This window comes from Colletotrichum spaethianum (genome assembly GCF_022836535.1).
Source record: "Colletotrichum spaethianum MAFF 239500 DNA, contig73, whole genome shotgun sequence".
NCBI classification, from domain to species: domain Eukaryota; kingdom Fungi; phylum Ascomycota; class Sordariomycetes; order Glomerellales; family Glomerellaceae; genus Colletotrichum; species Colletotrichum spaethianum.
The window spans coordinates 32,292-45,022 of record NW_026054843.1 but is presented as its reverse complement, the minus strand read 5'-3'; the positions used below and the strand labels follow the sequence as shown (position 1 = coordinate 45,022).

The following is a 12,731-nucleotide window of genomic DNA, read 5'->3' as shown; positions in this document are numbered from 1 at the left end:
GAGTGAATGGACTACGGAACGAGATGAGACAGGAACTACCGCGGATACACCCCAGAGACGTTCGAGCAGCCGTTAACGTGGCCAAAGCTTTCAAGCATTTTGAGCTACCGTCAACTATTATGCTCTTGAGCATTAGCCCGTATGATCTGATCAACAGTGCTTCAACTATTCTTGAGGTGCTTTTACAAAATTACTCTGGTGAGCCCTGGTTTAGATGAATCCCAATGCAGATTAAACCTGTCCACTAATAAGTAAGTTTCTTCAGAGCAAGAGATTCGACAACACGTCGTCTTCACTGATTTCATCTTTGGTACGGACACTGGAAGGCTGCTTGAGGTAGAAAGGTGGCGAGATTTGCACAAATGCCTTGGAACACGTATGACACTTAACATCGATGATATTGGGCGAAAGGCGGAAGAAGCAGACATCGAGAACGACGAATCAAGCACTCTTACGGATGCTTTCGCCAGTTTCAATATCCAGTCCGATATCACGTCACCTTAATAAGAAATAAAAGACAGACTGCGAACATCGAGCTGAAGTCTCAGTGCACTTGATTAGGAGCCGTTGTTCGCTTCATTTGGAAGGTGTGGGTGAGATGGCGTCTGGCCCCTCCTCAATCACAGGGACCATCGGCTCAATAACAACGACTCCGCGTACAGCTCCCGAAATAACCATCCGGAAGGCACTGATGTTGTTTAGGTGTATAACGCCCCGGACACCAATGGGTCACAAGTAGCCCCATGGTCACGTCGACTTTGGAATTCCCCTACTACAGGGTAATAATGTGATTGCCCATCTTGCCGTCGAAATTGGCTTTTTACCACCATCTGCGTCCGCGCATCCTCCAACCACGCCCACAACCAAGGCTGTGCCTCGCCACGGTGGTTTGGGGTGCTTCTCGCCCAAGGATTGCACGTTCATCCCAAGTGCCTGCCGCAACATCGCCTCTGCTTCTTTGGTCAAGCCTCGTTCTGGAAGCGTAGTGGCAAGGTTGCACTCTGTTATCTTGGGCAGGTCAATCGTCATTGAAGGCGTGTGCAGCCCATAGACCGCTTGTCTTCCACATGATGCATAGCAATGAGGAGTGGTCGCTCTAGCGCTCTAACAGGAAGTTACTCGTGGGACACATAGGAAAGGTTTAACGCTGAACATGAAGACCTGCCTGTCCGTTACGTGATTGTCACCGAAATAGGAAAAAGCAAAGAGGTATTCCGCCTATTTCTTTACTTCCTTCATAACAAGCGTACTCGGGGGGACCGAAACCATGCAGGCTCTACTATTTCCGTCGCAACGTTTTGCTCTATTGTATTACGGATCATGACCGTAGGATTCCTGATCGGAGATTCATTCTGCCCAAGCCAGCACCTTCAGTATATCTGTTGTGGCTTGACTCAACCCTATGTAGCCGTTCCTCGTGACATGCGCCAATTTGAATTTCGGACCAGCTTGATCTTCTTGTTTTGTTGTATCCAGGAGACGAGCCTTGGGAGGTTGAAGTCGAGACACAAAACATCGTCTTCTTGACGAACACTCCACTCGTCCTCATCTAGCACATCATTTGCATGTTTTTCTGCCTCCTCGGCCAGGGTTCCAAAGGTCTTTGGATGAAAATGAGGATGTACAACACTTGGATACAATTTGTACAGCAGCTGTTTTTCCAAGTCGGCCGAATCTTGTGGTGCGTTGAAGTCATCTAAAAGCTTCTGCTTCAGTTCCGTTTCCGATAACACGTTTTCAGGTGCGCTTGGATCGAAAACAAGATTGCGTCCATCAACCTGGGTCACATTTTGCAAGCTTCCCATGCCTCCCGGGTGTTTCATACTATATGTTGGGTGATTCGACACAGTTCTCGTCTGAATGCGTGCTTGCGAATCCTGTCCGTGTTCATCGTAGAATGAGTAAAGCAAGCTTCCGATTGTTCCATTATCATTCATGGGATCGCCCCACATTTGTGTCAGCGCGAAGCGTCCATTGTTTAGTGGAATCCAAGAGTCAAACAACTCATCCCCAATAAGGTAACGTAGTGACATCCATAATAGAAATTGACACCACATGCCGCAGTCGAGTGTGGTAGGCCCTTGGAGCAGTTCGTTGAGGCCTTGACTCAACGGCGCTTCTCCGCGGTAGGACAATACCCAGTTATCGTCAATTAGTCCGTTGAACCAGGTGGGAGGGCATTGCCGTCTGATATCTTGATCCCACATAGTGATAGGGTGTTGAGAATGCATCTTGTTCCACGATTGTGTGAAAGAATTGAGGCTATGCGGTCCTTTCAACGGATTGTCGTAGTATGCCGCTCTTTTATGGCCAATCAAATCGGACAGAACCATCGCCCCCTCGATGAAAGTCTCTATGTCCCAGGAAGGGGGACGGCTTTTCAAATCTGCGAAGTAGGCTTGCAACTTGCTTGTCGGCAGTGCGTCGTGCAGTTCGGACAGTATTTCTGCTCTTTCTTGTGTCTTTTCTCCCGATAGTCTTGTTATGAAGATCCCTCCGGAGGGTGATTGCATGGTTGTTGGTGTCTAGCTAGGGTCAGTCAATCCATCCCCCAAAGTCTAGGAAAGTTAGCATGTCTGCAGCTCACCATTGCGATCCGCCTCTACTACGTCAAAATGGCCATTCCTAGTGATCGCAGCGTTCCGAAACGGTCGTACCTGCGCTAGAATGTCTGCCTTAACTTAGGGTTACGACGGCAGGGCCGAGGCAAAAGACGCTGAGGACAGCCACAGAAGATTTAAACACTGGCGGTCCTCTATGGATATTCAGAAAAGCGGGGCATTCGGCCAACCGGGAGCGGTGAACGCCTCCGCATGGAGGAGACCAGGACATCCACTCACTACAGTAGCTTTGCCTCGGCCCGCCCGCGCTTGTTGTGCCGCCACTGAACCCCGTAGTCACTCTTGGATGTTGCATCTGTGGTTAGCAGAACAGGCAGCGGTGATGCCGCTCCAACCGGGTGCCGTGATAGCCAATCGCCCGAGTAAAACCCGCCATCAAAGAGGGATTGATGCGGAGTCGAGTGGCTTTGTCGCCCAGTTGACGCACCACGGATATGCCCCCAACAACAATAAAGGCAGGCTCCGCAGCATGCTGTAGGGTGGTCTGGGAGTGAGATGAGGAGGAAAAGGGTCTCGCCAACAAGGCTCTGACGGTCAACGGGACTGGAACTGTCGAAAGGGGCCCGCATCGACGCCACGGTACAATCGCAGGCAAGGTCGACCGGATATGGTGTGACACTGCACGTGTGAGCACCGCAGGCGATTCCGGTGTTGATTGGCGTGTCGCGTTACAAGGAAATATGCAACCAGTCTGCTTGACTTCTGGGACTTGGCTTTGGCACACTGCGTGAACAGACTTGCAAGTTTGGCGTCACCCGCAGTCTTGGACGAGGGTTGAGCACGGTTCGGTACATTCAAAGCAAGCAAGGTCAGTTGTAGCGCTTCGAAAAAGTACGCGACACGGCTCTTCCGCGTTTGCCCGTTAGAGTGGATGGCCAGTAGTGGAGGCGCTAAGCCATGAAAGGGGTAAAGCAACCGCGTTGTGCCCCTGGCGGCTGGAAGATAAGCAGCGCCTCGCCGAGAAACAGCAATCATCCAAGCTGGTCCAACGATTGGCCCGGCCAGTACCTCAGACGTCGTGTGAAGCGCCAATGTTGGTTTCCGCGAATGGAATAGAACTGGCCCTCTCGAGAACCTCGAATCTCTCATACTGTTCGTATCACAAGACATCTTCTTCGCCGTGGGATTCCGTAAGCGCGCTTGGCCTGCTTCGTAAAAACGCCAGCGGCTACGAGCTGGCTGGCAAGGACGTGCACTACCAACGTGCAGCGCACAGCAATGCGCCAAGGGCGCGTGACAAAACAGATGCGGGCGCGGCTTAGCCGCTGCTCAGGCAGCTGCCTTGTACTGTGAGGATCTATCAGCAGAATGCCCAATGGTAGGCCATGGTGTAAGGCCAGTTCAACCTGAGAAAGAATGGAGACAGGTCGTAGCAGAAGGTCGTTTCAGTGTACGAATCCGGACGACCCTAGACGAAGGAACCGGCGGTTTCTGATCCTTAGAGAATAGGGGCTTCTGAAAGTAAAGGTGTGCCCTTGCGCTTGGGACGGCTTGTTGCAGGCTGCGGGGTACCTCGGCAGCACAGTGGTTACGACACCCTAGGAAGCTCTTCTAACACTGCCTGCCCTGGGTCGGCGGACGGGCATTCCTTCTGCCAGCCCGTTACCAAGCAGTCCCCAGCGGTCTTGTCCGATCCGTCACCGACCCATCATCTCGCTTCAAAAGGCGGAAAGACGGACAGTCATCAAAACCGGGGAATGAAACTTGCCTCAGGCGTCAACACCACTGCAATCCTGATGACAAAGACGTTCGCCGTTTTGACATTGCCCCGAAACAAAAGCGGTACTCACTGACATTCCCATCCCGTTTCCACTTCTGTAATCTTCCTTTTTTCTTTTCTCATCTCGGCTCAGTAGAAATCTGACAAACGTCCTGCACGAGCATGCGTCACCATCCGCACCAAATTTAGGATAAACGATTCCCAGCGAGACTGCCATCGTGCGTTGAAGAGGATTCCGTTTCTCCTAGAAGGAACGCACAAGTCCAACCGTGGGTGAGGCCACAAGAGTAATCCTGGCGACAGCTCCTGCCATTTGCATTGGGGGACGACTCGTTAAAAGGCGTCACGCGCCCCGTCAGTACAGGTAGGGAGTCATTCAAGCCCGCAGACCCGGTCTAGACTTCTATACGTACCCCTAGGGTGCTGTTTTGCGAGAATTGGGCATGGGGGCCGTAGAACCAAAACAAAGGAAAATCTCCATCGCAAAAGCTGTCCATCGAGGGGAGGAGCGACCGGGCCCATACCTGTCCTTTTTCCCCATGAGAAAGAGCGCGGCAACTTCCCTGTATTATCTCCTACCACCTTCTGGACTTCACGTATCTTCTTCCCATGCCACCAGTTAACCACACCCCCCTTCCCCCTCCCCCCGCAGGTCGCAACGCTCCAAGTGCTGCTTCTGTTCTGGCTGCTGCTCACCTGCATCCCACCTTACCTTCTCCTCCCATCCGTACTTCGTAACGAGACAACCTCTGAAGAAAACCACACCACGATCGCCATCGCTATTCCTGCGCTTCAACCGGCAGGATGGTTTCCGCCCCCCCTGTCTTGGCCCTAGAAGCCGCCCTCAAGGCCATCCCAGACCATAGGGCTCCTGGCATTACAGGCACTCGCATTGCTGCCATGACCAGCATCTGTGTTGAAAACGTTCAGGTACGATACGATATTCGACACGCCGTCGCATCTTGAATCACCTGGTAAATTTGGCTAACCTTTGTTTTTTCCCTTCTGCAGTATGAGTCGGCCCTCGTCCAGAAGCTGTTCACCTACTTCATGATGGCAACTCCTCCTTATAAGCTCGGCTTTCTATATGTTGTAGACTCAGTGGTCCGCAAGTGGCTTGTGCAGGCTAGAAGCCGTCAGCAAGTCTGCGACGAGAATGCCGCAGATGGCACTTGCGGTGCTGGCGTGCATCGACTGACGGTGCTGATGCCTAACTTCATCGATGACTTACTTCGAGCTTTGCCCGACGGCCACAAGGTGTGTAGCAAGTTCTACGATATGAGGGTGTCCCCCGTCGCCATTTCCTACCCCGCGCTGTTTACAGCGGTATCGACGTTAAGTTGATTGCATACTACCTGGCAGGCTTTCACCCCTCTCAACATTCTCTCATACTTGGGAGGCAACAATGGGAGTAAGAGATTGTGGCACACTCACACACGTCGGCACTTGTCTGTTCTTGATGTACAACTGAACTTAGCGAAACGCTTACTGATACTGCTCTGCCTTCCGTAGGACAAGTTGCATAAGTTGATTGGAATTTGGCGCAAGGCCTCGACGTTCCCTAACGAGATGATAAAGTCATTCCAGAGCAAGCTGGAGGCTATGCCTGCCCCCGTTCCAAGTATGTTATCTCTTTGGTCGAGTATTAGTTTCCATCTCTTTGCTCGCCAACTTCAAATTCCGTCTCATTCTAACTGATTTGACCGTTTAGGCCCAAATCCGGCCCGGTTTCCTCTGCCACTGGCCCAGTTCCAGGGCCTGCCTACAAGGATACAGTTTTCAGACCAGCCTCGGATACCCCAGCTGCCTCGTCAGGTCGCCGGTGTCTCTCCTAACACCGCTCAGCAGATGGCGATGTTTCGGATAGCCCCCAGTCAGGGCACTACCGCCGACAGGTTTGCTGTCATGCTCACGTCCGTCAGCGGCAGCCATAACGGTGCTGCTCCCGTGGTATCTACTGCCCCCACCGCCTCCAGCCTTTCGATTCCGCCTGCTCCAGCCATCGCTGCGGCGCCGAATTACTACATTTCGGGACAGAGACATGGCGGCTCCGCTCAGCCCAACGGTAGCCTCAACCAGCATGGGTACGACAACCGCGCGCGGTCCCCGAGCCGACACCAGGGTCCCACTCGATCCGGATGGCCCAGTGATAGTAGACGCAAACGTCGAGGCAGCAAGCATCGTCAGCGTATTCTGGCGCCGAGCCGCGATGGCAGCCGCAGCAACGGCTCTCGTTACGGCTCAAACGACAAGCGGGTCGAATTCGACCGATCTCTTCCCGCCGGCCACATCAAAGGTCTTAGCCGAACCCTTCTGAGCAATAGCATGCAGCTCAGATAGGGTGGAGGCTTTGGTCCGTGTGATGCTAGCGACTGCAGCAACAACTCTAGACCCGTTGTGCCTGGTCTGGTCGTCGAGGCGCCCGACGTCGAAAATGACGCCGGTGTGTCCCCAAAGGCCATCAGCCGCCGCATGCAGAGGGCAAAGAGCGGCAACGACGGTCCTCGCTCTACCCGTCGCAGACGCGATGCATGTCACGATGACCCTGGCCGCTGAGCCGTAGGTGCAACCGTGGGAACCGCCGTGGTAATCCTCTCGACGGTAAAAGGAACTCTGTCACCAACGCTCAGCCACTCCCGTAGCCATTTCCCTTAGGTATCGGCACCCTGCCCAACGGCATGCCGACCTACTCTCGGGCTTCATGTTCCCGGCCACAAAGGGCAACTATTAATCGTTCGATTCTCCCACTTCCTTAAACTGTATATGGGATAGATATCGTTTACGTTGAGTTATTGATCACGACGAGTGAGGGTCTCATCTCCTTATTATACCTTAAAGCCTAATGTCTGCAATAAGCGTGCGTCACAGACAAGCATGCACCACCAAACCGCGACCATGCGACCTTTCCAAGAGAGTGACTCACCCGTAACGCCCTAGATTCGCCAAAATCAACCAGCGAGATCCTCGTATAACATTTTTATGTCTATCTGACAGGTGCATGAGCTATGATCAGCTAGGATTACCGCAAATACCACACCGCCTTTGCTTCGCCTCAGTCCTCGTTGTCCGATCAGCCTGTGATCTCCTCAAACCTCTGGAAGACAAAATGGCCTTGAATTAAAGCATGCCATTACTGAAGGGCCTCTTTCCAAGGAGGGAGAAGCTGGTCCCGGATTGGCTTTCGAAGTCAGTCAGCGGCCAGGGGTCCTGCTCAGCACAGGTCCTACGGCAGAATATCGCAAGGGTACCTGACTTGCCCTTGCCGCAAAGACATTGATGTAGTCCTGGGTGGTTCAAGTGGTCGTGGTAGGCTAAGAAGCTTCCACGCCCTGGGCGAGTAGGAAGAAGCCAGTTTACAAGGAACGAGCTTTTTATGGCTTCGGTTTCACTATAACTGCCGGCAAGCATTGTCATCCGCATTACCTGATGCTGCTGGGTGGTCTGTGGCGGAGTATATGCATTTACTACGACTAAAACACAATGAGCATCTGTTAACGCAATCATCCAGCACAGGTGGATATGAGTCATAATTTACGAAAGGGCAAGAAAATGGCGAAACAGGCTCTATATTGGACAGTTTGACAAACAACTCTATGAACCGGCATTATGTTGAGCATGAATTCCGTAAATTGTCAGAGTCGCGTTAACATTATTTTCTCGCAGGCGATTTGCATAGTAACGCATACATTAAACATTATCATCGCACGAAGAACTTTTTCTCGCAACTCTTGACGAGCTCTTGTCGGATACTGGTGTTGGCGATCGACTCCGAAGCACGTAGATGGGATTCTACATAATGACGTTCCGCTTACAGTGTACTGTGGTTACTCAGGCCGCGATTTGCACGAGTCAAAGGAAGATGTGAAGACCACAAAGCTCAACATGGAAGCCTTGCGGGGAGCATAGCTTACATCTAGACTGTTGGCTTGAAACACAGGGGGAAAAAGGGTTCGATATACCATTCTTCTGCTGGTGATTGCCTCTGTGTTCCACCGAGACATAGTTACTAGCAGAGCTGGATGCTTGCCAATACTATAGTGCTTTGGCGGATTGTATATGTTTCTTTGCTTTCAAAGATTCAAAGACAGAGGGGCAAAGGCCGGTGCATTATTCATTAATGCCCTGCGGGGTGTACTGTACTGCATGGCATGAAGTAATGCAACCAAAACATGAAGATCTATCGTGACTTGTCAGGTGGAAGGCGGTATTGTCAAAGTGGCTGAACTTTGGACTTAGCCAGCCAGCTATGTCACCAACTCAACATACGTACTGCACTTCATACATGGTCATTAAATATCTTGACGTTCAACTTGTATGGATCAAAGAACACTCGACTACGGCCACCATACGTGAGTCGTTAAGTATAATTCTAGACAATTGTACCGCTAACTGTGTTAATGTCCTTTTCACCACTTCCACTGACGCAAACAATTATATTATCACTATTTCCCATTGACCTCGCCGCTTCAACAGCACCATGGATGGCATGTGCGGACTCCAGCGATGGAAGGATACCTTCAAGTTGACATGTTAGCCGGAAGGCACTCAAAGCTTCCTCATCTGTTACTGAAAGAACTTCAAGGCGCCCAGAATCCTTCCAAAAACTCAGTTCAGGGCCGACGGCAGGGTGATCCAGGCCGGCAGCAATAGAATGGCTGTGTCTGACTTGGCCATGATCGTCCTGCAACACATATGTCATAGCGCCCTGGAAGACACCCCCTCTCCCTCTTGATAACGCAGCACTGTGTAAGGAGGTGTGAACACCACATCCTCCAGCTTCAACGCCTACCAGCCTGACTCTAGTATCCTCCAGGAACGGAGGGAAAAGTCCAACGGCATCTACACCAGTGCCGACACAGGTGACAACCGCGTCGGGTAGCCGCCCTATCTTCTCTAAGGCTTGCCTTTTTGTTTCCGCACCAATAAGCGACTGAAATGTTCGGACGATAAGAGGAATTGGATAAGGTCCCACTGGTGTACTGGCTAAATAGAATGATGTATCATCCACGACACAAGCACGCATGGCCTCGTTCATCGCGTCCCGGAGAGTCTGGCTTCCTGTCTTGCTAATAACAAGCTCAGCCCCCAATGTCATCATCGTCCTCACATTTGTCGATTGTCGTGATACGTCTTTCTGAAAATATTGATCAATAGAGCGTCAAGTCAAGGATTGTTTTGAGAATACTCACTGCTCCAACATGGACAATGCATTCCAGGCCGAACTTCGCACATAGAGCGGCTGCGGCAACGCCATTTTCACCTGATCCCGTCTCTGTCACAATTTTTCTCTTCCCCATCCGCCTAGCGAGGAGGATTTGGCCCAAGGCGTTGACAATTTTGGACGATCCAGTATGGTTCAGGTCCTCTCGTGCAAACCATATTTTTGCGCCGTTGGCGTATGCCGTTAATCGCCCAGCCAGATGAAGACGGCCCGGCCGGCTAATGTAGTCGTAATGATTTCGGTACTCTTCCCAAAAGTTCGAGTTGCTGGCTTCTCTGATGAAAGTGGTCTCGAGCTCTGACAGAAATGCCATAAAGCTTTCTGGTACGTATTGCCCCCATAAACTCCATAACGCTTGGATAGTGCCGACATATCTGCGGTAGTTGTTGTTAGCGATTGCCGTTGTTGCCCTCACCGACACCATAAAGTACCAACAGGCCGCTAGGGTGCAGCAAAGCACTCGTATTTTTGCGCGCGTAGCCCCTCGGGAGCAGCAGCACGTTGCAGTTCAGAAGGTGAACAAATTTTTTTATCCGTTTGTGTAAACTAGCCGGATTGAATGTGTTGCATGACGCTGTGTTGCACTGTAACTTCCGCAGCAGACTTGAAAAACTTTCCAGTAGTTGTCACGTCAACTGTCAGTATGAGCATCATCACAATTCCTTGAACCCAATCGAGGGATAGGCCGTAGCTCGTACGAAGAAAGCAGTACAGTATCAAATCCTACACAGCCCACTCCGCATGTATTACAGTAGAGATAAAAGTAATCAAGCTGTCAAAGGCGTCTCTTTGGCATTATGGCCCAACGATCTCGGCCAGAAATTGCGAAGAATGTCTTGATATGACGCTCATTGCCAGTGGATGAGGTGGCTACCGAATACGATGCGCATCAACTCATACAGGGCAGACCCGTGTGTCCGGGCATAGCCACATTCGGCAGTTTGATCAAGCTTCATTCTCTAGATTCAAATTCTGGGGAGCAACTTTAGGGCTCCGAATGAATCATGGCGACCCGTAGGGTCAGATGGAGGCACGGTACTGTACAATGGTACATAGCGGGATGAAGAGGAAAGAAAAGTGCGTTACAGTTGAATTTGGGATCGGTTTCCGGGCTTTTGCTTTGAGTGGTTCAGGTCTACGGATGTTTGTGGATCCTCGCGACGACAAGCCACAAGACGACACAGGTGGAAATTGAGCAAACAGCTGAAGGGGCGGGCCCATAACAAAAGCCACGATTGGCGCTTTGAGAAGGTGTTTGTCCGACCCAGCAACTTAGTGCAAAGAGCAAGTTCCTGCTTTCACAGCATCGGTCATCAGCATGCAACCAAGGTGCCACATCTGTCTCTCCACGCACTCCATTAGCATGCGGCTCTAATTTTGTCTCTGAGGCTGATTTCGGTATCGACAGTACAGTTTGCCAGTGGCGCGTCGCCACACAGGAAGTGGTCAACTTTGCTATGACTCGTGGTGTTTCCTGGCACGACGCTAAACCAAAGAGTCCAAAGCGACTCCATGCTGATGATTAGTGCCCGATGCACATTCCAAATGACACAATCGTCTTTCTTGGAGTCAGGCTATTCATAAAGTGACCAATGGGGGTAGAACCCTCATAAATGAACGACATGCCACGCACATACACAAAGTTTTAGGATGATCTTTTATACCATTACATTGTCGTGAACCGAGACGTTTCCTGTCTTCGATCCGCTCTCTAGTATCACAGGTTACCCGTGATGCACCAAGTTACAGTACCACAAAGTCTAAACAATGTCATCTCTCCAAGCTTTATCGGAAATCTCCCCATTAAGCTTTCCGTTTCAGCAACACGGGTTTTTGCCTCCTGACCTACCGTGCAAACAACTTTCCGACCCGATATATCAACCTTGGGAGCAGTTAATTTCTCAATTACCACGCTTGAATAAGTCATCAGAGATTCAGACTAGAGTCAATGAACTTCCAACTCTCGGTACGAAGGGGTTACACGGCAAGGCAGAATGGAGACGCGCCTATGTCATCTTGTGTTTCTTAGCCCATGGCTACATATGGGCTTCGAATCCGCCCGCGGAGGTTCGTTCGTCGTCGCTGCGAAGACTCAAAAGCTGATTTTAGTTTAGGTCTTGCCTCCAACCATCACTCTCCCACTACTCGAAATATCCGACTTTCTGGAAGTACCTCCAGTTGCCACTTATGCTGCTTTGACCTTGTGGAACTGCAGAAGTAGCAAAACCGACAAGGTCCAGCTCGAAGGTCTCACAGTAGAGCATACGTTTACCGGCACAGACGATGAGGCTTGGTTTTATCTGGTTTCAGTGGCCATGGAAGCACAAGGGGGCCGCATCATCTCTGTTGCTACTTCAGCTCTTTCGCACATGCTGCAGAGGGACTACACAGCTGCAATGGCACTTTTGCACAGTCTCGCGGCTGAAATTGACAATCTTGGCAATATCTTGGGAAGATTACACGAAAACTGTAATCCTGATGTGTTTTTCCACAAAATCCGACCTTTCCTACAGGGCGGCCAAGAATCAGCAGGGTTCTCCAATGGGATCTTCTACGACGAGGGTTCTGGAAAAGGAAGCTGGAGGCAGCTCAAGGGTGGGAGCAACGGGCAAAGCTCCCTTTTTCACTTTCTTGATATCGTCCTGGGGGTGCAGCATGTCCCAATCCAAACCAAAGCCTCCCAAGACTTTCGCGATGAAGCTTCCAAATGTTTCTTTCGAGAAATGAGAGAGTACATGCCTGGGTCTCATCGTCAATTTCTTAGCCTTTTCTCCGACCTCCCCAATCTCCGCGACCTCGTTGCCTTGTCCAAAGGGAACGACCACCACCAGGAACTTTGGGGAGCATACAGGCAAGCTACAAGAAGCTTGACTGGGCTGAGGACCAAGCACTTGAGCATTGTTGCTCGTTACATTATCCTGCCATCGAGACCGACTTCGCAACAGCCCAACAACCAGGAGGAACTCTACGGTACGGGAGCTACGTTGCTGATCCCGTTTTTGAAACAGGCTAGGGATGAGACAAATCAGGCAGGAGAGAGCCAACCATGAAAGTTGGTGTTGCCTCGGAACGCGGGCTTTCAGTAGGACAGACAGTTTCAGCAATCTTTTACAACTAAAATGAAGTTCCCAACCCGTATATCGAGATCAGTAGTTACCGGTATGATCTA

At 51.0% G+C, this 12,731-nt stretch overlaps 3 protein-coding genes across 3 annotated transcripts; 2 read left to right on the top strand and 1 right to left on the bottom strand.

Moving 5' to 3' along the window:
* Window positions 1-5,145: 5,145 nt before the first annotated feature.
* On the top strand, window positions 5,146-5,685 carry ColSpa_12786 (rRNA 2'-O-methyltransferase fibrillarin; the record flags this gene model as incomplete). The annotated part of the gene is made up of 2 exons (XM_049278998.1): window positions 5,146-5,271; window positions 5,353-5,685. 2 exons carry the CDS (start codon window positions 5,146-5,148, stop codon window positions 5,683-5,685), a joined length of 459 nt encoding a protein of 152 aa, XP_049134955.1.
* Window positions 5,686-5,943: 258 nt separating this feature from the next.
* On the top strand, window positions 5,944-6,681 carry ColSpa_12785 (uncharacterized protein; the record flags this gene model as incomplete). The annotated part of the gene is made up of 2 exons (XM_049278997.1): window positions 5,944-5,962; window positions 6,053-6,681. 2 exons carry the CDS (start codon window positions 5,944-5,946, stop codon window positions 6,679-6,681), a joined length of 648 nt encoding a protein of 215 aa, XP_049134954.1.
* Window positions 6,682-8,710: 2,029 nt separating this feature from the next.
* Window positions 8,711-9,986, bottom strand: ColSpa_12784 (tryptophan--tRNA ligase, cytoplasmic; the record flags this gene model as incomplete). Its single annotated transcript, XM_049278996.1, has 2 exons — window positions 8,711-9,475; window positions 9,531-9,986. 2 exons carry the CDS (start codon window positions 9,984-9,986, stop codon window positions 8,711-8,713), a joined length of 1,221 nt encoding a protein of 406 aa, XP_049134953.1.
* Between the last annotated feature and the right edge of the window lie 2,745 nt (window positions 9,987-12,731).